Source organism: Montipora foliosa, chromosome 5 (genome assembly GCF_036669935.1).
Source record: "Montipora foliosa isolate CH-2021 chromosome 5, ASM3666993v2, whole genome shotgun sequence".
NCBI classification, from domain to species: domain Eukaryota; kingdom Metazoa; phylum Cnidaria; class Anthozoa; order Scleractinia; family Acroporidae; genus Montipora; species Montipora foliosa.
In genome coordinates, this window is record NC_090873.1 from 40342034 (window position 1) to 40369277 (window position 27244).

Sequence of the window (27244 nt, forward strand, 5' to 3'; positions counted from 1 at the left end):
GTAAATGATGAACGATTTTACTCCTCCAAATATGGGGCACTTGTAGACGTGAATGGGTTAAAACGTAAACTTATAAAATGGAATTCTACATGTACCTCAAATATCGAGTGATCATACATACTTGTCAAGTAGAAACTGAAATCAAAGATAACGGAAAAAAAGACATATGAAAAAAGATTATGTGGCAGATCTTCAAAGCACAGGTGCAAGGGTGGTACAGTGGCAAGAGCAATGGTCTTCCACCATTGTATCTCAAGTTTGATTTTCCAGATTCCAGGCTGAACGGGTATTAAACTTGCCCTTGTTGATTAATTTTTCTTCCCTGCTCCTGTTACAATCACATACAATAACCATGTGCATACAAAAAAGTTTAACAATTGAAGAAAATAATGAAATTGGCTTTTGAAGCTCTGGCTGGGGTAGTGGGGTTCAATTCAGTGTACATTTACAAACAGTGTGCATGACTGTCTTCTGAGTGCCACCTCTGGGTTGCTACAGTATCTCAGTGAACACTGACAATGAAAATTAATGCTGCTCACCTCAGGTGCAAGCCTTCAAGGCCAGCATCAGCCAGTTCATCTGTTGCTCTTGAGTGAATATCTCTTTGTGTTTCTGCGATAAAAAAGTTATTTTTGTACACGTAAGCTGTGATTTCTTTTGTGTTGATACTCTTGTGCTTAAATAGCATACCACTGCAAATGTTTATTCCTTGATTCTGGCAACACCATTATGATTATAAAAGGGTTTCCAAACTCTGAGCAAAGGATTGTCATTACAAGGGTACAGGGATGGCGCAGCGGTGAGAGCACTCGCCTCCCACCAATGTGGCCCGGGTTCAATTCCCAGACTTGGCGTAATATGTGGGTTGAGTTTGTTGGTTCTCTACTCTGCACTGAGAGGTTTTCTCTCGGTACTCCTTTCCTTTTCAAATTCATCAGCAACGAGAACAAATCAGTCAAAATCATGCAACTTTATTGCCATGATAAACTATCTGGGTTGCCTACATTATCAAGAACCCGAGAGTTGGTCTAGCAAGGCTGAGGGGACTTACATGTACACAAGTTGTGCATGTAATAATCGCTTCAACCCACACATGGATGCCAATTAAACCCGGACACATTGGTCACAGGCAAAACAATGCTCTCACCGCAGTGCTGTACTGGCTTGAACCAGTTTATTATTCACACAGCCATTCAATGATCTATCGACAAAGAGTACAGTATGTACACATTCAATTGTGAGTTGACAGTTGACATTGCTACATGTACATTGCAATTTGTTTGTTCCTGTCAACATTCCTAAGTGATATCCTCCCATTCTGAAAAGAAAAGTTATAAATTATTCAAGCTACTGTAACACTAATTAATTTCTTACCAATTTTGTGATCATCTGAGAGCCCATCTACCTTGTGAATAAATACTTCAAATTTGATGTCTGGGTTCACCTGAAATTCAAATAAAAGAACATGTCCCATATCAGTAAGAAAGTACATGTATTTCATGATATAATGAATCATTATTAATTTTCTAATTACATGTAACTATTAAATACACAATCCATGATTTGGGAGGTGGAGGCTGTGTTAACCTGCGATCAGGCCCATTTTTAGCTTCGCCCATATGTTCTCTTATGTCGTCGCTCGCTAAAATTGGGCCTGACCAAAAGTCTCTCAAGAATTCCGGACGAATTTGGCCGACCAAACTCGTGATCTGATTGGCTGTTGAAACCCCAGAAGTGAGAATGCCATCGTGGATGCACGGAGCTCTCGCGAAGTTCTCGAGACTAATCCGCCATAAGTGTACGAAAAAATTTGCTCCCTTTTGTTCTTACAATGCCGTGGACGGTGCAACTTGATTTTATTTGTTTAAATGGAGATATGCCATCTGAAACATCTCATAACTTGTCCAGAATCGGGATTGAATCTCTGAAACGAGTGAAATTAACGATTCCGTTGTCGAGCTCTGTGGCCATCGGGTTGAAAGTACTTTGGCACAAACTTCCCTGATGTTTTGAAAGCTAAATAGCTGGTTCTTTCAAATGGCAATGAAAGCCGATGCATATTGGTTTCCTGGATGAGACAGGGGACATATATATCAACAGGAGGAGATGCTGATAAAATCGCAAGTTACACGAATGCATGTTTTGAATATCTGTGTATCAAACGGCTTTACCCGCACGAAACAAACTACGCTAATACAGCGCTGCTCAAGCGTTTCATGAGCGCTGCAAGGATCACTGCTTGATATGATATGATATGATATGATATTTTATTATTTATGCACGGTAAAATCATCAGCTAAGATTACAAACAATGTTAAAATCTAAATTACAAAAGGTAAAATTTTAAAATGATTACAATAAAATACAATTACTATAATACTATATTAATTCTAAAGCTGCTTTCCATGAATGCCGTGCTTTATACTAAAATATGTCTTTAATCAGATTTTTGAAAAGCCCAAGAGACTCTGCTTGTCTCGCTTTGAGGGGTAAGCTATTCCAGACAGTAGCACCTCTATAGCTGAAGCTGTTTCTATAATAATTTGTCCGTGGAAACGGAACATTAAGCTTTCTTTCAGAGTCTCTTAAACTATAAACAGATTCGCGGTTTGTAAATTTAGAACATAGATATTCCGGTGCTAGCCCCTGAAGACACTTATAGACCATTGTGGCCAGCGCAATTTGTTGCTGGCTAACTAGATTTTTCCAGCCTAAAATTTTGAATAGCTCGCTAGCATTTGCATCAAAATTAGAGAAGGTCAAAACTCTGGCTGCTCTATTTTGCAGTTTTTGTAATTTGTCATGTAACGTGATACCACAGTTTCCCCAGACGACATTGCAGTAGTCAAAGTGCGGTTGAAGTAAAGCGTGATAAATAGAGTGCAATGTCGTCTGAGGAACGAGATGCCTTATACGTTTGAGGGCTCCAATTCCAGAAGCTACTTTCTTTGTCAGTTTATCGACATGGCTACTCCAGTTAAGATTATTATCAATAAGCACGCCCAGGGATTTAGCAACAGAAACTTGAGTGATAGGAGCACCATTAATCTCGGGAATTGGAGGATTTGTGAGAGCATACAACCTCTGCCTTGATCCAATCAGCATAAATTCGGTTTTTCTCATGTTCAGGGTAAGTTTGTTTGCTATCAACCACTTTTTAACATTTTCTAGATCATGGTTAAGTCTTGATTCTATGTCGCCTGTATTGTCACTCGCATATGTTAGGTGGGTGTCATCTGCGTACATCCATGGCATACAATTCGTTAGACAGTTTGGCAGATCATTGATATATAGCAAAAACAACAATGGACCCAAAATAGTCCCTTGAGGGACGCCGCAACTTAGTGAGCAGGTTTTAGAAAGTGATCCATTAATAGAACACTTTTGAGTGCGGTTGTCCAAATAGGACTTAAACCAGTTGTAAGAAATGCCATGTATGCCGTAATTATTTAATTTAGATAAAAGGATCTCGTGATTAACCGTATCAAAAGCTTTTTTTAGGTCTAGGAAAACAACAGCGTTTATTTTTCCTCGGTCAATGTTGTAAGCCCAAGTATCCGTAGCCCCAAGTAAAGCCGTAACGGTGGAATGAATAGAGCGAAAACCAGATTGGCATTTACATATTACGTTATGCTTTGTTAGGTACGCATATAATTGGTTATAAACTATTCTTTCGAACACTTTGGCTATAACCGGGATAACAGAAATTGGGCGGTAATTGTTTAGGTCATCACGTTCCCCTTGTTTGAATAGTGGAGTGACCCGTGCACACTTCCAGTCGTCTGGGAACACACCTACATTTAATGACTGATTGAAAATATAGCACAGCGGTTTGCAAATAAGATCCGCGCATTCACGAATAAGTCGAGAAGAAATTTTGTCAAGGCCGACTGCCTTTGATTTTTTCAGTTTATTCAGCAGTGAAAATACTTCATTTGTGGAGGTTGGGCGGAACTGAAACTCCTTATCCGTGCTAGTGAGATAATTCAGATAGCTGTTGCCATCTGAAGAAGGAATATCACTAGCAAGTTTCGGGCCAATGGTAGCAAAATAACGATTAAATTCGTGCGCTATTTCTGCTGGAGCTGTTACTGATTGCTCATTTACATTCAGTTGTTTCACAGACGTTTCCACGAAATTTCGGGAAGACAGCTCATTGATGATCTGCCAGGTTTTGCGGGAATCACCCTTATGCTCGTTTAGCATATTTTGATAATAAACTTGCTTCGCTAGCCTAGTCGCACTATTGACTTTGTTCCGCTGTCTTTTAAAGTGAACCCAATCATTAGGATTTTTTGATCTAATTGCTCTGAGTTTCAAAATATCTCGATCGTGCATCTGTTTTTTAAGCTCAGAAGTAATCCATGGGGAACCCCGCGCGCGAACACGAGTGGTTCTCAATGGAGCGTGCTTGTTAACAATAGCCAAAAAGGATTCCTTCCATTCATTCCACACATCATTTGGATTGGAAGAATTGTTTATGTGATCCCAATCTTGAGATGGTTGCATGAACGCTGTTTTAGTTGCGCTGCAGCATTGCCGAAAAATGACTGCACTAGCGCTGCGTTAGCGACGCTAGCGCTGCGGGAAAGCTGCAGTAAAATAACTACGAGAAGCCGTACAGTTCAATAACCGTGGTCTTGCAGCGTTGTGCAGCGTTGAGCAGCGTTGTTTAAGCGCTGCAAAGAAAATTTTCATCACTGTCGAAGGGGTTTCTGCAAAGAATCTGTCGTCACCGGATGCATGGGGTCATACCAAACATCGCCCAGGTTCAGTTACGGTAGATCGGCTCGTCACACGGTTTACGAAACCTTTCTTCTGTATAACTTACCACAAAAAATCTAGACGTACATGTAACTGCTACAATTAAAAGTGCATGTCACACATTTCAAGCTTCCAGCCTTTAATGCGGTTAAGCGAATACATTGCACTCGAGCTCACGCAAGTTACATCGTCACGTGGTTCTTATGTTACATGTCATTTCACGATACATGAACTGTCCTACCTCGGAATTCAAAGTGGTCCGTGATATTATAGGAAAGTGAAGAAAAAATCTAGACAACAAGAAATATTCCAAGATATGGAAACTTAAATTTGGGTACATAACTATATAAGCAACTCAACAGCGTATTTCTTATCACAATATACATAAATAGCCATGATTGCGTTCATTTCTTTTTTAACTTTTGATACACTTGTTCCTTATGATTCTTCCCGAATCAAATCTTGCCTCGCTGCTCACTTTGTTTTCCTTAACCCACAAGGAATGGCACTTTCTTGAGTACACTGAAAATACAAAGACAGAAGGAGGATAAATAATAATGCCTGAAATAGACACACTAAACACTTGGCCCGGTCAATGCTTATAAAAGTTGAATGTCACCATGACCCGTGGCCTTTGAGGGCGAAGGGTCTAATTGTTTTAGTATCACCCAACTAGTCGGACGAAAAAGGCAATAATAATGTTAGCAAATGCAAGTTAAAGAAATATATATTTGGGTATAAAACGAAAGAAAGCGTCACGCTTTTCGCTACCCGAGGACTAATAATAGTCCTCTAGTAGCGTAGCCAATCAAAATGCAGGATTTGCATTAGTCTACTAGTTGGATGATTTTAAATATATATATCAGTCACGAGATATGGGTTTTCCGGGGCGGAAAAAAAAAACTCTTGATGACGGCGGGGTGACTTGCAATTGGAAGCATATATAAATAAATTCCTGCACCTGACCATTGCTAGAAAGAAAATTCGAACACAATCAGCGAACTAGAAACGCATAAGGGAAGAGACAGGAGAAAATATCATACATGCACACATGCCCTGAGCAAGAAAATGATTGTGCATGAAATGGTTTGAAAACAAATGATGCCTATACCAAATCACCCACTCCCCCCACCCCAACTCAAATCTTAATGGTCCGCCCCGAAGTGCTTGGAAATCAAACTTTGCGATCTGTTCAGTGAATAACACTAACCCTTTAATCTGAATAAAAAAAGGAAATTTGTTTCGATGAACCATAGTTAATAGATGTAGGCTGGTTATGAAACTCGACAAGTTTCTTTGTTTCATGTTTTTGTTCGCTTTTTGGTCTTGACCCTGCACAAAACCCGACAAAAACACGCTTTTTTCGGCAGGATAAGCAATCAAAAGCTTCGACTAATTTATTCGAAATGAACTTGCGAACCAAAAACAAAAGATTTGTGCAGGGTCACGTTCGGTTCAACATCTAATTGGGACTGTATTGTTCCTGCTTTTGAAATTCCCAGGGTTTCATAACCAGTCCCTGGATGAACTATGGATGAACACGAATCACATTTAGGTCAGTTTCTGGTATGCTCGAGCTCTAAACAGACATCAGTCTTATTCGATTACACACTGAGAAAAGTTATATCTTACCGATTATAGCATGGATAATCCTCTGATCCAGGATATTTTTATCTTAAGGGCAGCGGCTTTCTTGAAAAGGCACGGACTTGGCCAATGTCGCATCATCAAAGAAATACGTGACTAAAAGGCCAAGCAGCTCCTGCGGTTTGCCAATGGACTTTGCCAGGATCGTGTGTAGCTCTACACAAGAAATGTAAACTCCACAGCCAGCGTATAGTTCTTGTTTACCAGAGGCCGGTGTGAAGTGATCGCTACGCGTACGGCTGAAGTCCTTTGCACTTTTGAACTTAGAAGAGTTCTAAAAATAATGAAAACAGTTATAACTGTAAGAAAAGGCTTTACAATATTACCAAAGCAAGTTAGCCATAAACTGACAACATTAACTTTTCGTTGCGGGGTAACCACAGTGTGAATAAAACGACCAAGGAAACTTGTGCAATTTCATGTAACCTTTCAGCATTCGTATGCTTTTACTGTCAGGCATTATGCACGGTCGAGTCTCCCGCCTGCGACTAGGGCACATATTAGTCGATTTTCAGTGGGCTCCTGCAGGTATACATTCAATTACACTTCCTTCCTTGAATTTAATTTTCACCTCCAATGAAGTGAGATTTCCATCTTCTAAATTGAGGATTCTTTCAAAGTAAAAGGAGACTTCGCGAGGAGGTCCTAAAGGAAAAAAAAAAAGGAATTTCAAGATCAATCAGTGGCTTAATGTCCATTGCTGTTTCGCTCGTGGAAAAACCAATTTCCACAATAAAATAATTTAAAATAAATAAATAAATTCATCTGAACAGACGTTGATTACAGAAATTACATTATTCACTACAGGCGCTCATCAGGGTACGGAAGGTATAGTATTGTCTTTACTTACTCATGATTTCCAACTTTTGTTCAAGCTCCTTTATCTTTTCGCTGAGGACCTTGCAGTTTTCACATCCTTGACCTGCTCTCTCAGCATGGTTGTCCTTCAGTTCACTCTCACCCTCCTGGAGGACGTCAATACTTTCTTTCAACAGAGAAGCTACTGATGACGGAGGAGTGGTTTCCAGAAGTGGTGAATGAGAAAGGTCAATTATGTCCAGCTCTGCCGCGTCATCCAGTGGGGAATTTAAAAGCTGAAGCATTGATAAGCTTTCTTTGTTCGGCTCTGCTGGGGAATATGCTGTGGCTGATGTACATGTATGTCGAACGTTGTCAGATGCCAATGAAAATTGGGATGAAGTGGAATAGTATGTGTGTGGCGGCTCAGAGGGTGGTACAGGTGTGGTTGGAAGAGGCTGCAATGGTGGCGACTTGTTTCCTGCTGTTGCCTGCTGCTCTGGGGAATATGCGAGTGTGGCTTTTGGGTATCGAACATTGCCAGATGCCAATGGAAACGGGGATGAGGTGTAATGGCATGTAAGTGGCGGCACAGAGGGTGGCACAGATGTTGTTGGAACACTCTGCAATGGTGGTAACTTGCGATGAGGCTGATTAGGACTTAAAATGGTGTCTGGTTGCATCGAAGGAATCGTTAACAAAGAAGCATCACTTTTAGATTTAAAGAACTGCAATGCAGATTCCTCGGCAGCCTTTGCCTTAGCTACCTCCTTTTCCTTCCGGCTGCTCTTTTTTTTGGGTGCGTTGTCCTTTTTTGCGTTTGCTGGCGTATTTTCTTTTTCTCCAGTTGCCTTTCGTCTCACCTTGGTTCCCTTTTGCGTTTTTGCTCTTGTTTGTTCCAATTCGCTACCAATTGTAGCAGACTGTTGAACTCGATTTCCAGAGGTGTCAAAGGAGAGTTTTCGTTTCCGCTTTTGCTGCTCAATGTTTGGCAAGTCATCTGCAGTTTCAGCGTCGTCGGCGGTAGACCCTTCATCTATTTGTTTTTGTTTCCTTACGGCCGCAATTAATTGATTCATTTCTGTTGTTAAGGCAGGTTTTTTTCTCTGCAAAGAATACGCGTATTATTAGCTCGAAAACTAGTGACAAATCTTCGAATTTTAGCCGCTTTTATAGGATGTGAGCAACTTGTTGCTACGACTACTGTGATGTTTGAAAGGTAACGACCCCGCACGGCTATTATTTATGTTGTGCTGTGCTGTGCTGTGCTGAGCTGTGCTATTCAAATTACAAAAGGGCACAGCTTTCAAAAATGGCGGGAGAGGAACGCATTTTTGTAAACAATAATTTGATGAGTGACATAATCATTATGGCAAGATAACTTTTGACAAAAACACCCAAAATAGTTAAACTCACGAAGTAGTTAAACTGTACGAAGTGCATACTGGGAAACATGCACTGTAATAGAGTACAATAAACTGTTGTTTCTTCAGTCTATACGTATTCGTAATTATTTGGTTAAATAAAAACTTTTAAATATGGTAACTACTTTTCCCGACGTTGTGAATTTAATGTTATTGTGAAAGTAAACGTAATCTACATCTCGCGCGTCAAAGAATTTATACGCACAATTTTTATGATGAACCGACGGGTCGATCCATGCAAATGATACCAGTAAAGCCTCTGTTCACTACTAAGGCAAATTTTCGTGCAACCTGTCTGGCAATTTTAAATTGTTGCGACACAAATTGCACGACGGAAAAAATTGCCAGGTGTAACATACCCTACCACAGCCATTCCACGCAATTCTTTTTGTTGCCGCCACCGTTGCGAGAAGTAGAGTTCTGTTCAATGTGGGCAATGGGTCTCGCAACGCTGCAACATTTTTTTCAACTGTTGCATGGTGTAACATCATCCCAGCAACCTGTGTCGCAACAAAATTGCGAGACAAGTCGCACGAAAATTGCCTGGAGTAACATAGGCTTATAACTGTTCCCGCCTTTCATGATAACTTTGAGAACCGTACGACATGTAAGTATTTATGCTTACCTCCAATCTTGACTATTTTTGTTAGCCACTCTCTTCCTTCAGCTTTTAGCGTTGCTGACTCCCCTTCTTGTCTCTTGTCTTTCGGGATCTTTGAGAGCGGCATTACGTTAAACTCCTGTGTTTCAATCCAATAGACGATCGCATATTTTGTGCTTTGCTTCGGCTTAGTTCCGGCGTTTTCAGAAGAAAAGTTGTCATCGTTTGGAGGTACGTCGAGGCTTAAAAGTTCGCTTGCAATACGTTCCATTGCCATGTTCAACCAATTTAAGGAAAAACTCAGCTCAACTCCTTAGCAGATATCTTACGAAGCTAACTTCTTGCATTCAAATTTGAGCGCGCAAACTGAAGCTGCCTCGCTTGGAGTCAAAGCGAATTCCAAGGTATCGATTGCAGTCATTTGGGGCCAATGGCATAGCAACACGTATGAAATTTCATAGGGGTACCGGGTACAAAAAAAACCACTAATTTCAATCACTGCAAGCGATAGTTAAAATTTCGTGCATAGTCATACCCGTCGTTTCTAGAGAATGTTCGCCTTCCAAGAATAGTATCACAACAAGTCGAATTTCTCGCCTTTATTCAAGAATTACGACCCTAAGTTTTTCCTTACCAGCAATCACAACCACATCAAAAGTCAACTAATCCTCTATTGTCTCTTCCTTTTTTTAAAAAAACCGCATCCGTTGAGGTTATACAAGAATTTGGACAATAGCCTGTGAGTGTCACATTCTTCATTTATCTTAGCCACTAGTTAATTCACCGGACATGCCTGCGTATACGATAAAGGAAAGTCTTAAAAGTCAATCAGCAAAAATGACAGCGGTTTACAATTTCACTGTTTCAGCCATTGCAAACTTTTACATGTTGTCATGTGCGTTCTTGATTAAGTGATCGAAAAAGTCAGTGAAACTTAGAATCTTAAAGCTATTTCCAAATCTTAGCGCAGTTTTATTAAATTAAACAGTTCATTACCAGTTAAATGGGCCTGTGAACTTACCCTCGCCCGGATAACCACATTTCTGTTTGACATCAGAGTGCTACCCACTCTCTGCATTTTTGAGGTTTGAGGTTGCAGATTGCTGCCTTATCTGTTCTGGTTTACAGTTGAGGCAATTATCACAACTTTCAGTGCACGCAAACTTTGTCAACTGTTGTGTAAGCACGTGTGCGATCATTTAAATGGTTCGTGAAGTACGAGTATCAAAAGTTTTAATAAGTTGATCAAGAAGTTATCTTAGTTTTTGTTACTGGTTATTCTCTGTTGGATCCGAGTTCATTATAATTAGTTTCTGCCACACAGAGAAGGTCTATCGGTCTTTGGCAACCTTACATTATAAACGCTTGTCTGTCAACAAACCGTGTTTTCCTCTACAACCATGTTACACAAGACAACAGCAAACTCGATCGGCTAACACAAGACAGTTTAAATTATCTTGGTTTAACAACGACATGAAAAAATCCGACGAAAACCCCAGTGAACTGATATCCGCTACTGAGAGAGCTATTTCACAGATATCTGAATCGGCCATAGCTGCAACAGCGGCTGATTTTTCCCAGTTTATGACTGTTCAACTAGAACGGATTGCAGAGCCAGTACAACTTCATCATGAGTGTAACGATTTTGAACATAATGGTAGACAAGTAAAACGGTCTCGTGTCAGTGTTTCATCTTATAAGGACGATGTTCCCTGTGAAAGTAACAATCCGGCTTTTCTAGGGGAACTTCGGTATGCAGAGGATGAGTCTGGGCTTCATAAAGAGTACTCATCTCTCACAGAAGACGCTTCAAATCTAGGAGAAGAAAAACTAAACCAAGTAGAGTATTCAGAAAGTTGGCTTGAACAGCACGCAATAAAACTAGAAGATTTGTATTATGACGAACTTCAGAAAATCAATGAGGATGTGGACTGTTCTTCAGAAATGGCCGATGAGACGGAGAGTGAAGACTTGTCTGAAAACTTAGAGAATGTAGCCAAAATGATTTCGAATGACGACGACAAAGAAAGTCAAACAAAGGGTCAGGACCAGCCTTTATACAAGGGTTGTCCCATAACTGTTGGAGTCAGCATGCTTTTGATTATGACTGTCGCAATGCGCCATGGAATGACTGGTGAAGCATTACAGGACATCCTAACGCTTGTTAGCCTTCATTGCATTTCACCTAATTATTGTATCGAAGGTGTGCGACGATTTAAACAATACTTCGCATATAGTACAAAGTCTCCACTGGTATTCCACCATTACTGCTCTCATTGTTTCTTGTACCTTAACGACAAACAAGCGGAAATATGTCCAAATTCTCTCTGCCAGAAACCTCTTAAAGGCGTAGGAAGGAAATCATTTTTCATTGAAATACCTATTGTGAGTCAGCTACAAGATCTCTACAGGCAGGCTTCTATTTGGACAGCGATAACCACCTATAGATTTTACAGACAGAGAACAAACGATGCTTTAGGAGATATATACCATGGCACATTGTATCGTAAACACTGGGATTCTGGTTTTCTAAAAGATGAAAGAAACATTTCATTTATATACAACACTGATGGTGTTCCAATTTTCAAGTCCTCTAAATACTCTTTATGGCCTCTTTTCCTCGCAATTAACGAACTACCATATTCGCAACGCTTCCGTAGAGACAACATGTTGTTAGCAGGCTTATGGTTCGGACCAGACAAGCCTTTCATGTTGACATTCATGAAATCGTTTCACACTATTTTCCAACAGTTAGAGACGGACGGTATCAGCATCCTAAACCCCAACAGTGAGGAGATTACTGTCCGTGCACTTTTGCTTTGTGGAACGTGCAATCTTCCTGCTAGATGTTTGGTATGCAACAGCATACAATTTAATGGATTCTATGGTTGTTTACGTTGTCGACAAGCCGGGAAATCCCTAAGAACTCAAAAGGGTGGCCATGTGCATGTTTATCCTTTTATCGCGGAAGACCCCTGCGGCCCAGTTAGAACTAAACATGAAGTAATGAGGGACGCTCAACGAGATGTGCAACAAAAATCGCCTGTCAATGGTATCAAAGGACCGAGCTGGTTTGCAGCCCTGAATTACCATGACATTATCCTAGGAACAGCTGTGGACTACATGCATTGTGCCTTAGAAGGTGTAATGAAACTCTTGTTAGAGCTGTGGTTTACCTCACGGGAAAGCCAAGAAGAGCCTTTCAACATTTCAAAGCATGTTGAAGACGTAGACAGACGCATTGGTGAAATAAAGCCTCCCAATCGCATTTCGAGATGCCCTCGTTCTATTGAGGGGCACAGAAAGTACTGGAAAGCGAACGAGCTGAGAGCATTTTTATTTTTCTACGGAGCCATGGTATTAAGAGGTATTCTGCCGGACGTTTATTACGAACACTTCATGCTATTTAGCGAAGCCATATTTACATTATGTCTCGCAACTGTCATGCAATCTCAAATAGAACACGCAGAAAGGTTGTTAATGCACTTTTGTCTCAAGTTTCCCAAACTATACAGTGAACGTTATCAAACCGCAAATCTTCATTCCCTTCTGCATATGGCTGAGGACGTTAGAAACCTTGGACCATTGTGGACTCATTCCACATTCCCTTTTGAAAGTCTAAATGGAGAACTTCTTAAGTTATTCCATGGAACGCAGAGTATTGTTTTTTAAATAGTTAGCGCAGTGAATATTAACAGATCTCTTCCAACTCTGTCCAAAACACTTGTAGAAGGAACAGATCCTCATCGCTTTTATTGCAAACTAACATCGTCAAGTCACCCTTTAAATGAAAAGGAAATCGCACCAAATACGTTTGCTGTTGGCAAAGTGACAACCAAGCAGGTTTCTAGGGATGTATTTGAGGCCCTTTCCAATCTCTTAGGAGTCATACCAGAGACCACAACATGCAGATTTTTTTTTCGTCTTAAAATTGGCAACGGAATGTATCACTCGTTAGGTTATGAAAGAGTTCAAAGTCGAAATAGCTATACTGTCCAGTATGAAGTGTCAAATAGTAAGGGAAGAGTTCAAAACTTTGGAGTAATACGCGAATATTTACAATATCAGACACCCTGTAGTGGCTCACCCGATTGCGTTACAAACTGTGTTTGTCCATTTTACAATATAGCAATACTACAAACCCTGGAAAAAATTAATAGAACCATTATTGAAGACAAAATCACGGGGAGAACAGGTAGTCACGTAACGATTACTTCCAGGGCAGAAAGTGGGGCATGTGTAGCAATACACATTGATAAAATTATTCAGAAATGTATTTTCATGGAAACCAGCGATTTTCCAGACATTGCATTTGTCGCTATTTTTCCAAACATGATTGAGAAGGACTAGTTGTATGACACCTTTTTGCACGTTATTTATAAAACAAACTCCCTGCTGGTTAAGGAAAAGTAACAATAAATACGGAAAGAAATGTCTAGTTTTGTCTCAGATTGTTTTAGCATTTAATTTTTAGCATTGAACGACGATGAAAAAAAAAATAATAATAAAATAAAACAAATAGACGATGCAGCCACTTTGAAAACAAAATAATTATTATTCAAGAAGGATCTATCCTGAATTGGTATCACCCAACTAGTGGACTAATGCAAATGCTGCATTTTGATTGGCTACGCTACTAGAGGACTATTGGTAGTAGTCCTCGAGTAGCGAAAAGCGTGACACTGTCTTTCGTTTTATTCCCAAATAAAGATATTTTCAACTTGCATTTGCTAACTTTATCATTGCTTTTTCTGTCCGACTAGTTGGCAGGGTGATACTAAAACAATTAGACCCTTCGCCCTCAAGGGCCACGGGTCAATAGCTATTGACCCGTAACCCTTGCAGGCTACGGGTCTAATTGTTAATTAATCTAGCCTACGTGTCGCCGTACTCAGTAGGCCCTCGGTCTCACAGTTTTGCCGCTGATTATGGAGCATCGCATTCTCAACACCAGCGATTCATAGTGCAGCACGCGAACTAGCACGCGCAATTTTTGAAAACACATTCCACGGTAGTCATTGTGTCTTCTTCGACACATTTTGATTAGTTTCCAACGTTTCCCGAAGCTCTGCGTTCTTATGAAATGAATATGCGATATGCCTTCCATTGGATGAAAGCTTAATTGTCACGATCGGCGATCAACTGAGCGAAGTACACTCGGGAGTACAAGCAATTTTTCGGGATTTGGTGGCCATGCAAGGCACGCAAGGTAATAAATTATTTCAAAAGATGTTCCAGTATAGCTCTGTGATGGACTTTTGCGTAAGAAATCTTCAACATTGAAATCCCAGATGCGCGGGTTTTTATGTTTCCGTCGCTTGAGTTTATCTGCAGTGTTGTGCAGCGATGTTGCAACCTTCAAGTGTCGCGAGAAGCTTCAGGTTTGCGCAGTTAACTCTTGCAGCCTTTAAGCAGCAACTTCCAGCGCTGCTTCAGCGATGCTTAAACGTGATAAAAAATTGCAGCGCTTTCGCAGTGCGTGTTGTTTGCCAATGGTTTCATGAGCGACTCGTAAGCAATGCTTTAGCGACGCTTGAGCGCTGTGCAACCAAAAAAGAGAACTTGTGAAGCGCTGCAGCAGCGCTGTGTTGTTCGTACGGGTATTTATTTACTGTACACGACACGGTTTGCTTGCACACTTCATAATATTTCCAGTTCATTTAACTTAAAACTCGCATTCCAGAAACTAAAATGGTATGTTTCCAGAGAGATCAATTGTACAACAATAAAAGAAACTTTGCGATTCCATCTTACTGTTGGTAGTCCATCAAAAAATTAACAGCCAAACTTATCATGATTTTACTGCGCGCAATTCTAGAAATACACTGCAACTGAAGATATTACCCGAAAAAATCACCAAAGAAACCTTCATGGGCAAACACGTTAAAGGAATAATGTATTTTCAAATGGTCCAACGACAAAATGCTAGGTTATCTCAATTACAAATAAAGCTTAAAAGATTGCATATTCACCGGCGTTTGGCGCAATATACCCTGTAGTCGTCGAAAACATTCCCAATGCTTTAAATGTGTTTTTCTCAAATTAAAGCCAACGGTAACTTTCGAATTCGTTTATAATATTACTCCCATGGTAATTAACTCTGGTCAAAACAAAATAGCGTGAATCTGCCATCCACGCGTGTATTGGTGTAATGGAAGTAAATTTGATTGGCCGACGAAGGACATGTCAATCAATCAAAAAAAGTGGGCGGGAGGAATTTCGAAGAGGAATTTGGTCAGCCTTTATTTTTCGTTTCGCCAACTCGACGTACCACGCGAAACTAAAATAGAGCCTGATCGCAGGTTAAGGCTGTGTTGGTATACTTTGTACCCTTACTATCATTGTTGTCGAAATTCAACATGGTTATTGACATCATTTTCATTAGAGCGGTTTTCAATTGAGTGTTGATAAGTGATTAGCAAATTGCTTTCAATTGGTTTTACATTACTTCACTCAGGAATTGGTTCAAAGTTCTCGTGCCATTTTTTCAACCAATCAGAGGGAAACCAAAACCAATCGTGGCTTGCTCGTTACATTTTCCCGCGCTTTGTGTCGGTTATGTGTAATTACTTCATTAAGTTTTGAATGTTTTACTGGATTGTCTCCCTCCTTTTTTATTGGCCAAAGCAATTACTTTCAAATTGGTTTTGGTTTTTATGAAACTGGATTGAAACTACATGTACAATGTAGCTCTATTATCTTGTTATGCTGTAGCACCATAAGAGAACTTGAAGAATAATAACAACAATCTTTACTTCTAAATGTGCAAACCTGTACAATAATCATGCACTATTTTAAAAGAAATTCTTCAAATCCACAAGGTGCAGACAAACAGCTTTTCTTCCTAAATACATACATGTAACTGTTGATCCCCTACGCAATTTCATCTATTATCAACCATGGTGTACCATGGTTCCTTTTCCATAAATAATAATAATCATTTATTGTATTGCAATACAACACGTGATTGTATGTAAATGTATACATAAATGTGGCAATAGGCCACATTAAAAACAAAAAAAAATGACACTCAGTTTCCTTTGGGACTTTGAATTACCCCAGGTGAGAGAAAATAAAAACAATGCTTATGGAAAATTTTGGAGGGCAAACAAAGAGTATTATGGTATTTTTGAATGTCGCACATTTAACCCATTGATACCTCAAATGCCCTAAGACGCACCCACAGCATGGGGAATTTATAATTTGCATCAAAACCGACATTCTTCAATTAGTTCAAAGTGATTGTATTTCACCGCTCACCCATTACATGAAACACCAGGAGAGTCAAAATTAACGGTGATGTCCAGTCAAAAAGGTGTTCCCCTCAATCTCCATTAGGAGCGCATTAAGGGGAGCCTCCATCTCCACTTATTCCTTGAGTCAACCCTTTCCCAAGTAAATTTATTTTTAGGAACAGGTTTCCCGAGTGATGCTGAGAACGCTTTGTTTTGATTGGCTTTTATAACAGTGGGCACGCTGAATCTCCCAAGTGAGGTGTTCTGGATTAATTAAAAATAAATCTTCTAGGGAAAGGGTTGGCTCCTATAGGCCAAGTATGGGAGATATAGGCAGAGAAATGACTCATTAAAATGAAAGGAAATATTTCAAATCTGTGTGGCATTCAATTTTTAAATAAGAGCCGCCCTCAAATAAGCGCCTCCCTCATTCAAAAAGTGCCGCACTTGGGGCCCAAAACTTAAATAAGAGCCGCTGCACTTATTAAGTAAGCAGTCAAAAACTATTTCGCCTCCGCAAGTCAGTCAAACAATGACCTCTCCGCTAAACCATTGACCCCTGGAAGTGACACTTGACAGATTTTACTCTGTCTAACACCAGAAGATTTTACTCCTCAACTGGTGGTATCCTAGGGTGCTTGAGGAGTGCATGAATGGGTTAACCTAGTCAAAAACTCCATCTATGACACCTCCCTTAACGCATTGACCCCTGGGAGTGAGACTTAACAGATTTTACTCTGTCTAACACCAGACGATTTTACTCGTCAACTGGTGGCATCCTAGGGTGCTTGAGGAGTGCATGAATGGGTTAACCTAGTCAAAAACTCCATCTATGTCCCCTCCCTTAACCCAGTGACCCATTGACCCCTGGGAGTAACACCAGACGATTTTACTCGTCAACTGGGGTGCCTGAGGAGTCAATGAGTAACATTTAAATAATAAAACAAATAGATTATGAGGAGTTCAATACCTTGTATGCTCTTGTGACAGTCATATGAAGTTTTCCCAAAGTCTCCATGTAGTCATCCTTTAATATTTTTAAAGACACAGGATGTACACATTTAAAAGCAAGGACTGCTCCTTGCTGTTTACCATAAAATATTCCTACATGTAGTACAACATAGAGTACTAGGTGGCAGCTGGATTGAGTAGAGTAGGCCATTGTATCAACAAAGAACAGTGTCTAGGAGTGTGTGTGTGTGGGGGTGGGGTGCCATTTCTTAAAAGCCACACGCAACATGTCCAAATCAATGACATTGAGATCACTGTCATTAATCATAAGTTTGAAATAATCTGTCGTTAATTACTTCAATTTAGGGAAAGTACGGTAGCCGATGCTTTTCATCGTCAGTCAGTAGTCATGTACTTATTAAACCACCGATACAGTAGCTTGTACTGCAAGGTAATTCTAAACAAGAAAAATCCATGGTACTCTAACAAAAGCTAAAATGAAGGTAGTAGATCTAGCAGATGAGGTACATTGTACAGTTGCAATCAAACTGCATGAAGATTCTTTCTCATTTGCACAAATTCCATTTGCTGGGTTTGATGCTGCACCTTGTGAGTCCATGACAATTTTTGACCACTGTGACAATAAATATCATTACAGTTGATAAATTCTATACCTGTGCATCTATGACAAAGACCAGAGCTCCACAGTGTTCAAAAAGCACTTCTGAATCAAAGGCAGGATCAAAGAAATCAATCTGACCAGGAAAATCCCATATCTGGAAACCACAATATTATTATAATAGTACATGTAAATTCTTAAACAGATGAAATTTTAAATACAGGTAGTCAAGCAAAAGTGAAGCACTACAGCATGTACTTTTGCCACCTGTTGTTGTTAAAATCATACAGAAAGTACTACATGTAGACCACAACAGTTACTGCATGGATCAACCGTGTACATGTGCAAAATGGGGTATTTACATGTACATGCAAAAGTGTCTGGCCCTAGTTGAATACAAGTTGTCTTCCTCGTAAACAAAGGCGTTGAAGACACTCTCAAGGACCTGGTCACAGAACAGGATCTTGGTCTTACCCATGCGTAAAACTTCAAGGCATTCACTGTCTACGTTCCTTGTTTCACTGGTGTACATTCAAAGGTCAATAGGTTTTCTCTGTTTTTCCCATTACCGGTAGTTTGGGCGAGTTATACTTTTTTGGTCACTTAAAATTAAATGCAGTTGCGTTTCATGCAAGCAAACTGTGTTTAATGCAGGGCATCATTCTGATAAAGTGTGATAAAAAAATTGTACAGGAAAATGGAAATTATGCAGTATTGCATGGCTGATTATGTGGCAAATCATGCAATTTTTTTTAGTTAATTTGTACAATGTAGCTGTTATTATTGGTTCTAGGGTTGAAAACTGTCTTTTGTACTGACAAAAATACATTTTGCACACAGTGAAACAATAGACAGACTTAATACCTGTAACTCTTAATTAGTCGACAACTATATGACAGGAGAAGCAAAACAAAATTAATGATCTTCTTGTGCATGGAACGTACCTTCGGGCTAGTTTTTTGCTCGTTTTCATGCTGCAATTTTACTTGGCAGACAAGCATGGGTTGTTCCATTTTTTAACTGCACTCCCCCCCCCCCCCCCCCCCCCTAAAGATGAAGGGTTTTTGCAATGGGGGCTTGGATTTTTTCGTCAACGAAGCCAACAAAATTTGGACCCCTCTGACATTTTTTTCAAAGGTGCTGACAAAATATCAAACAATCGGATTTCATTTTTCAAAGGGTTCTGATAAAAAATTGATGGTACCGATTTCTGCCATCCTTAATAGGCGGGGGCGGGGATAAAAAATGGAATGGCCCCACGCTTCTTTTCCGAGGCAACAGCAGCCGATTTCACTTAAAGTTATCTATTTCGATAAATTTGTCACTTAAAGAGAAATAAAGTAACTTCACCGTGTACTGTAAGTTTCAAGCCAAAATTCCCTGTGAAAAGTTGCATGGAATTTATTGACGATTCTGAATGGCTAACATCACAACTCATTGTTTTTGTTTTGCACCGATATTTTGATGACTTTCAAAAATAGCAGACCACTCACTGACAGGTAGAATCCATGGTAACTACTGTACTTACAACATGGTGAGGCTACAAAGCCTTTCAGGTACTGTCATGTTACGAACAATTTGAGGACATAAAATTCCGTTTTTTTCAGAGATAAATTGAAATGAAGTTGTGTTAATTAAAGCTCTAAAAAACAAACTATTACGAACTTTTAGCATTTTTGTCACCTATTCTGCTTCAATAATGCGGATTATGCGGCATAGTGCGGATATTAGTGAGTTATGCGATAGGATGTAATCTGGGGTCAATTATGTGGGATCGCACCATCGCGTAGTACACTGTATTAAAGGCCCTTGTAAGGAGTGTAACAGTACCAACCCCTAAACTCTACTGTCATAATTTATAAACATTTTGTTCTTAAAATTTGTTCTCTAGTTTCAAACATTGGTCATAAGCAAGTGAGCGATTGAAAATTCACAATCATAACACATTAATTTTGTCCATTAAAAACCTCTTCGAAAAGTAAATGTACATGTACATGTACATGGACAGGAAGACAATAATAATGGACAGAAGACAGAAGACAATAATAATTAACAATGACACCCGTAGCCCGCAAGGGTACGGGTCAATAGCCCATGAGGTGAAGCCAAATGGGCTATTGCCCCGTGGCCCTTGAGGGCGAAGGGTCTACGGGTAATCGTTTTAGTATCACCTATTAAACTAGTCGGACAGAAAAGGCAATAACAAAGTTAGCAAATGCAAGTTGAAGAAATATTTATTTGAGAATAAAACAAAAGAAAGCGTCACGCTTTTCGCTACTCAAGGACTATTACAAATAGTCCTCTAGTAGCGTAACCAATCAAAATGCAGGATTTGCATTAGTCCACTGGTTGGTTGATACTAATAATATTATTATTGTCGTTTCAGGTGTTAATGAACAATGCTAAAATTCACTTTGGCCTCACCTGAAACTGTACAAATGAGCTATTTGAAATATCTTTTACAATAGTTAAGGACAAAGTGCAAAGTTGTCACCTACAATTTCTTTTTTACATGTAGGGCTATTGATTTTCCCACCCTATTGTGAATTTCAACTCAACAGTATACCGGTAACTCACAATAATAATTACTGTTAAACTAAAAATTATCTGCTTTCCTAAGGAAGTGCTCTCTCTTGCTTCCCATGCAATTTATAAATTAGTGATAGTTCTTATTTTTGTTGCTGTGCTGAAGTCATAAAGAAGTCATCCACAAACCAGTGGTGCAAGTGGGAAATACACGTATGATTTATTGAGGACACTGAAGAATTAATTTATTGACCTTAAATCTCTCTTGAATGTGACTTGCTCAGATTTCCAACATAACAAAAAACACATATTACATCAATATGTACAACCTACTACACAGCTCGTACAACCTACTACACAGATCTTATACAAGGAAACAGTGATGACTCACGTAAGCTCTTCAAATGTGCAAAATCGCTGTTTAATCAAGAAGCCGACCTGACCTTCCCAGGCTATAATGATAAAACAAAACTGGCCAATGACATCGGGAAGTTTTTTGCACAGAAGATTGAGCACATTCGCACTGCACTTGATACAGCTGCCTCAAACCTTTGTCCAACAGCGACAGAACCACTATACACATCATGTCCTACTCAGTTGACTTCCTTCACAGAACTGAGTGAAGAAGACGTCAAGGGCCTAATTGGGAGATCAAGCAAGAAGACCTGCAGTTTAGACCCCATGCCCACCTCCTTGGTGGTCGAAAGTCTAGCTGTACTCCTGCCAGTCATTACTCGGATGTTAAATCTTTCTTATCAAAATGGCAACTTCCCTGATACCTGGAAGCTAGCAGATGTTCGACCTAGACCAAAGATTGTTGCTGAAGCACTCTTCCCTAACGTGCGACCAATCAGCAATCTTCAATTTGCTTCAAAACTGACTGAGCGGGCAGTGTTCTGTCAAATCCACGATCATCTTACCATAAACAGACTCTACCCTAAGGCACAATCTGCTTATCGTGAACATCATAGTACAGAAACTGCCCTGTTGCGAGTCAAAAATGATATCCTACTCAACATGAACCAGCAGCCTGTCACATTACTCGTGCTTCTTGACCTTAGCGCAGCATTTGACACTGTCGATCACACCATATTGCTGGACCCTCTGTCCTCTGACTTTGGTATATCAGGGCAAGCCTACTCTTGGTTCGACTACTATCTTCGCAACAGATTTCAGTCTATCTCCATCAACGGCAAGACATCGACCAAGTTCCATACAAAGTACGGCGTCCCACAGGGTTCCTGTCTTGGGCCTCTTTTGTTTGTTCTCTATACAAGTAGACTGTTCAAAATCATCGAACATCACCTTCCTGATGTGCATACCTATGCGGAAGATACACAACTGTATGTATCATTCAGCGCAGACTCAGGCTTTGAGCAGTCAGCAGCATTAGAGGCCATGCAAAGTTGTATTGTGGATATAAGGAAATGGATGCTCCAAGACAGATTAAAGCTAAAAGATGACAAGACCGAGTTTATCGCAATTGGCACCAGAAAACAACTTGCCAAAGTCAACGTAGACTCCTTACAGGTTGGAGAGAGCATAGTTACAGCAGCCAGCAAAGTAAGAAATCTAGGCTGCTGGTTCGATGACCAACTCAAGATGGACACGCACTTTAGTGAATGCGTTTGTTACCAGTCGATTAGATTTCTGCAACAGCCTGCTCTATGGGTTGAAAGGTAACCAACTACAAAAACTTCAGCGCGTCCAGAACTCGGCCGCCCGTGTCATTTGTAACATCAGCCGCTATGAGCATATTTCACCTTCGTTATACAATCTCCACTGGCTGCCTGTCAGCTACCAAATCCAGTTTAAGATATTATTGCTTGTATATAAAACTCTTAATGGCCTTGCATCCCTATACCTATCAGAACTCATAGAACTGAAAAAGCCTGGGAGATATAACCTGAGAACCAACTCGGACACACTCTTATTGAAGTATCCTGCGTTCAAGAGTCTTACCACTCTTGGTGACCGCTCATTTACATGTGCGGCACCAAAACTCTGGAACAGTCTCCCCAAGGCAATACGAAATGCGAACAATGTAAACACCTTTAAGCGCCTGCTGAAAACGCATCTTTTCCGCGATGTATTCAGCTGCTATGAGAAACAGTAACTATGCGACTCATTTTTATTTATATATAGATTATCTTTTGTAAATAGGTTTTGTAAATAAGTGTAATGAGCTTTATATATTATAACAACTTGTAATTAAGGTATATTAAGTTTCTCTCGATATTGTAATTTTTTCTTTCGATATTGTAATGCGCCTGTGAGCATCTCTCAATGTAACAGGCGCACTATAAGTAATAAATTATTATTATTATTATTATTATTATTATTATTACTATTATTATTATTTTTATTATTATCATTATTATCAATCAGTGGATGACATATATCAAGGGATATTTCTTTAGAAAAATGAAGCACTAATTTATTACCATTCCCCTAAGAGCTTTTTAGGATTACCAGTAACAAATTTACAGTGTTGTTTGGGTGACTTTAACCACACTGCTTGTTGTACATGTACATTCTACAAGGAAAGAGGAAAGTAACAGATATCCCCATCCCATATAATACTGCCACACCAGTGGGGACTAATTGTCACCTACTCTTTTCAATTCTTAGTTTATGGGTTCTTACATGTAATACAGTGGTTATACATGTATGTGCGCCCCTCCACAACCATTTTTCATTTTTGAAACTAAAATTTAGGTGGACGTCAATCAAATGTTTCCATGACAATAGTCCTGTTCTCTTGGCAGCAGTTGAATTCGTCATGGAAACATATATTGACGTCCACCTAAATTTCCCTTTCAAAATATGAAAAATCGTTGTTGAGGGGCGCGACTGTGGCCAGATAACCGCTGTAATATCCAGCCCCTTTTATTCAAAAAATAGTTTGGACTTGGCCTAATATTCCTCCATATTTTTCAAGACTTAGAAAAGTATTAAAAAACAAAAAAAACAAAAAAAAAACAAAATGCAGCACTACCAAGTGCGTAATGTTGCACTTCCTTTTTAGTATTCTAATCAAGCTACATACACATGTACAGTATCTGATTAACAGTGGCATTATACAGCTGTAGTGTTGGAGCTGTCGTTGTGTCGTTTCCTTGGACAACAAAAGTTTGCTTTATACTCTCTCTCTCTCTCCACCCAAGTGTATCAAATGGGTACCACAGCATGTAACCCTGCAATATACAGGCATCCCATCCAAGGGGGAATTAAGCAATACTCTCACTTTCACTTTATGTTACAGAACCTAGGAAATGCTTAGGCCACATGAACCCAAGTGGCTCTTGTGTGACTTCCCCTGTCGCATAAAAACTTGCAACTGAATTTCTTTCCCTTTGCGACTGAAATCAAATTTGCTTGACTTTTGTCTTGTTAAACCACAAAATTGTGACTAAATGTTTGTATCTTGTCACAAAATTAAGACTGGATTTTTTATTTTATTTTGAGCCCATTTAGTAGCATTTTGCAGTTGATTCAGTGCAATTTTAAAGATACTAATTTAATTTGTGTACATGTTTATAAAATTAACTGGCACTAAAAGGATACCATCTTTAACTATTTTATTTGTACTTTCTAAAAAGAGAGTTTCATTTGGTGACATCTTGTGTAAAACCACTTTCTGAATTGAGGACTTTCCACTCCTAGGGACAATTAAAAAAATAACAACAGATAATTAAATGCTGGGATAAATAACTTCATTGCTTGCATGGCAAAAGCTCAGTCTTACAAGATACTTGACAAACCTTCGAAGATCCAGTAAAAGAATTCTTGGTCTGGTATCACTGCTCGCCAACTCATCTTGATCTTCAGGCCCATAACTAACAAAGCAAGAATCAGAGGAGACAACTAAGTCAATCTAATGAGACTCACTAGGCCTGCAGTCCCAGGTGAGGTTATGTGATACACAATTATATTACTCTGCAGTAATAACCAGGACAAAACTTGAACACATGTAAATCCAGATAGCCTACCTTGGGTATAATAATTAACAATTAGACCCATAGCCCACAAGGGCTACTTGTCAATAGCCCATGAGGCGAAGCTGAATGGGTTATTGACCTGTGGCCCTTGAGGGCGAAGGGTCTAAATTGTTTTAGTATCACCCAACTAGTCGGACAGAAAGGGCAATTAATAAAGTTAGCAAATGCAAGTTAAAGAAATATTGATTAGGGAATAAAACGAAAAAAAAGGATCATGCTTTTCGCTTCTCAAGGACAATTACTAATAGTCCTCTAGTGGCGTAGCTAATCAAAATGCAGGATTTGCATTAGTCCACTAGTTGGGTGATACTAAATAAAATTAATTCCTTAAGTACTCAGTGAAAACCCACGTATAAGAACCTAAAATTTAAGAACCTGTTAGGATAAAATTTTCATTTTAAACCCCCTTTTCATAAGAACCTATTTAGCCTAACATTTTCAATAGGTTCAGATTCTTTTACAAATAAAAATGATGGAACAGATGAAAATACAGGCTGTATAGAAAAAAAAAGAATTTTACTCTTGGTGAACCATCTGTAAACTGTATTCTAGAAAATAATTTAATACAGCACTATACCTATTCCATATTACATATTATATACCCTGCAGTACAGCACTATACCTACAATGTATTCCATATTACATATGCCCTGTAGTACATGTACATTGTAATTACTAGTACCGATCGCTATCATCAAATTACAATCATGTAAGAACCTAAACTCCCACTAAATACCATTTCTATTAGAACCTACATGTACTTAAGTTGAAAAAAAATCAGGTTCTTATGCGCCGGTTTTTGTCAGGATAAAACAGATTAACAAGCAGCAAGTTTAACTCAAGTTTCTTTCTGTTGTTTTAGTCACTGTCTGGTTTAGTCCCAGTCTTGGTTGGCATGACACACTTTCCAGCGAGAAATTTCCCGGAGCAAATCTTATCCAAGACCCCACATACCAGAACAGTTTTGAATGTTACATGCTGAGTTTTGTCCGGCTAATGTTCCAGTTTTTTCCCAGGTTAAGGGGGTGGGGGCATTTACAATGACTGGTGCATAATATTATTAGATGAAGCATTAATTATTTTTTCTTCAAGGGCAAGGCATTTTACTGCACCTGTACAAAATGTTAACTCATCTTTGAACGTTTTGCTGCAGATGTTACCATAGAAGTAAATGTTATATTAACTAACCAATCGCTGCTCAGAATAGTGGGGATCAGGGATGGCGCAGTGGTGTCAGAGCACTCGCCTCCCACCAATGTGGCCCGGGTGTGATTCCCAGTGTCGGTGTCACATGTGGGTTGAGCTTTGTCGGTTCTCTACTCTGCAGTGACGAGAGGTTTTCTCCAGGTACTCTCCTCAAGCTCAAAAACCAACTTGATTTGCGTTAAATGTTAATTTCAGTTTACAGTGTCCGCAATTATTGCTATAGCGCTAGAACGACTACACACTAATAAAGTACCTTTTCTTTCCGTTACTTTATGCACAATTGTTGCATTGTATAATTTCATCATCACAAAATAAATTGAGAATTTTACAGGTTACAGTTTTTACTGCATCAAGGAATTAGAAGCAAGAAGCAAGAACACCCCTTAACACTCAAAAACCTATAAGCACAATATCGCAACCGTCTAGCTAGATACAGTAAATGAACCACGTAATTGACAAGCAACTCTCCTACCCAAAATCTTTCGGGAACGACCCTACAACGCTGTAACTTCCAAAGTTTTCGTCGTCTTCAAATGACGATTTCACACATACAAACCAAAAGAGGCAAACAAGGTTAAAAAAAAAAGGAAAGTGTCAAACACTTACTGCATATAATTTCAAAACAATAATGATTAGGATTTCTACCGTCATATTGGAGAAACGGACGAAATGAACGCACAGGCAAACGCAGGTCATGTGACAATCAGTCAGTTGGCACAACTTCCGGCGACGATGACCGATGTAGCAATCTGTAGCAATGCGAGGATTTCACGAGGTATAATTCGGTTTCTGCGGGCGGTGTTTTTCGGTTCGTGGGCGCTGGACATGTGGAACTAGGCATATTTCAACGTTTTCACGGTATTTTTTCACGACTTTTTTTTTCCTGTTGGAACTATTGTTATAGCATTACCACTGCAATGAGAAATGCCTGAATAGGAAGCAAGGAAGGGTAAAAACGCTTAGGCACGACGTGTATCGAGCTCGTGTATCGCGGATCATGGCGTGACGCCTCGCGTGAAGAACACTCGTTCCAACTTCCGCTCAAAATGAGATTTCCGAGAAACACTTCGTCTTCTGGGAACACTAGGGACTTTAAGATCTGCGACGCGACGGTAACGAAAACGTCATTTAAAAGTGCAAGTTCAGGTTTATTAATCTTTTTCGTCGTTATGTCGGCTTGTCTAACTTCTAAAAACTAGTGTAACTCCCCAGGAACTGAATTAGGAGGTGCGGTATTGAATCTACGACAGAAAATTCAAATTCGCTGCCTTTTGTTCACGTTCTCCGTAAAAGTTGAGAATTGGTCATTTCACGTCGTAGATTTGCCGAAAACGTGAAAGAAATGTACAAAAATGAAAATTGCACGTGCAGAGCGTGCAAAGCTACTACCATTTGCGTTCAACCGTGAAGCATGAACGTTTTTTCGGGCATGTTTACTGGGTTGCCTATGGACAAACCCAGTCGAGGTCTAC

The 27244-nt window shown here is 39.6% G+C and overlaps 1 protein-coding gene across 1 annotated transcript; it reads right to left on the reverse strand.

The window, feature by feature from the left end:
• On the reverse strand, positions 1–26407 carry LOC138003168 (ras-related GTP-binding protein C-like). The gene is made up of 7 exons (XM_068849134.1): positions 26245–26407; positions 24133–24404; positions 20464–20495; positions 18095–18196; positions 1375–1444; positions 540–612; positions 1–135 (listed from the first exon to the last, which is right to left on the reverse strand). The coding sequence occupies exons 2-7, from the start codon at positions 24185–24187 to the stop codon at positions 18–20; spliced, it is 450 nt and encodes a 149-aa protein (XP_068705235.1). The 5' UTR covers positions 24188–24404; positions 26245–26407; the 3' UTR covers positions 1–17.
• Positions 26408–27244: the final 837 nt, after the last annotated feature.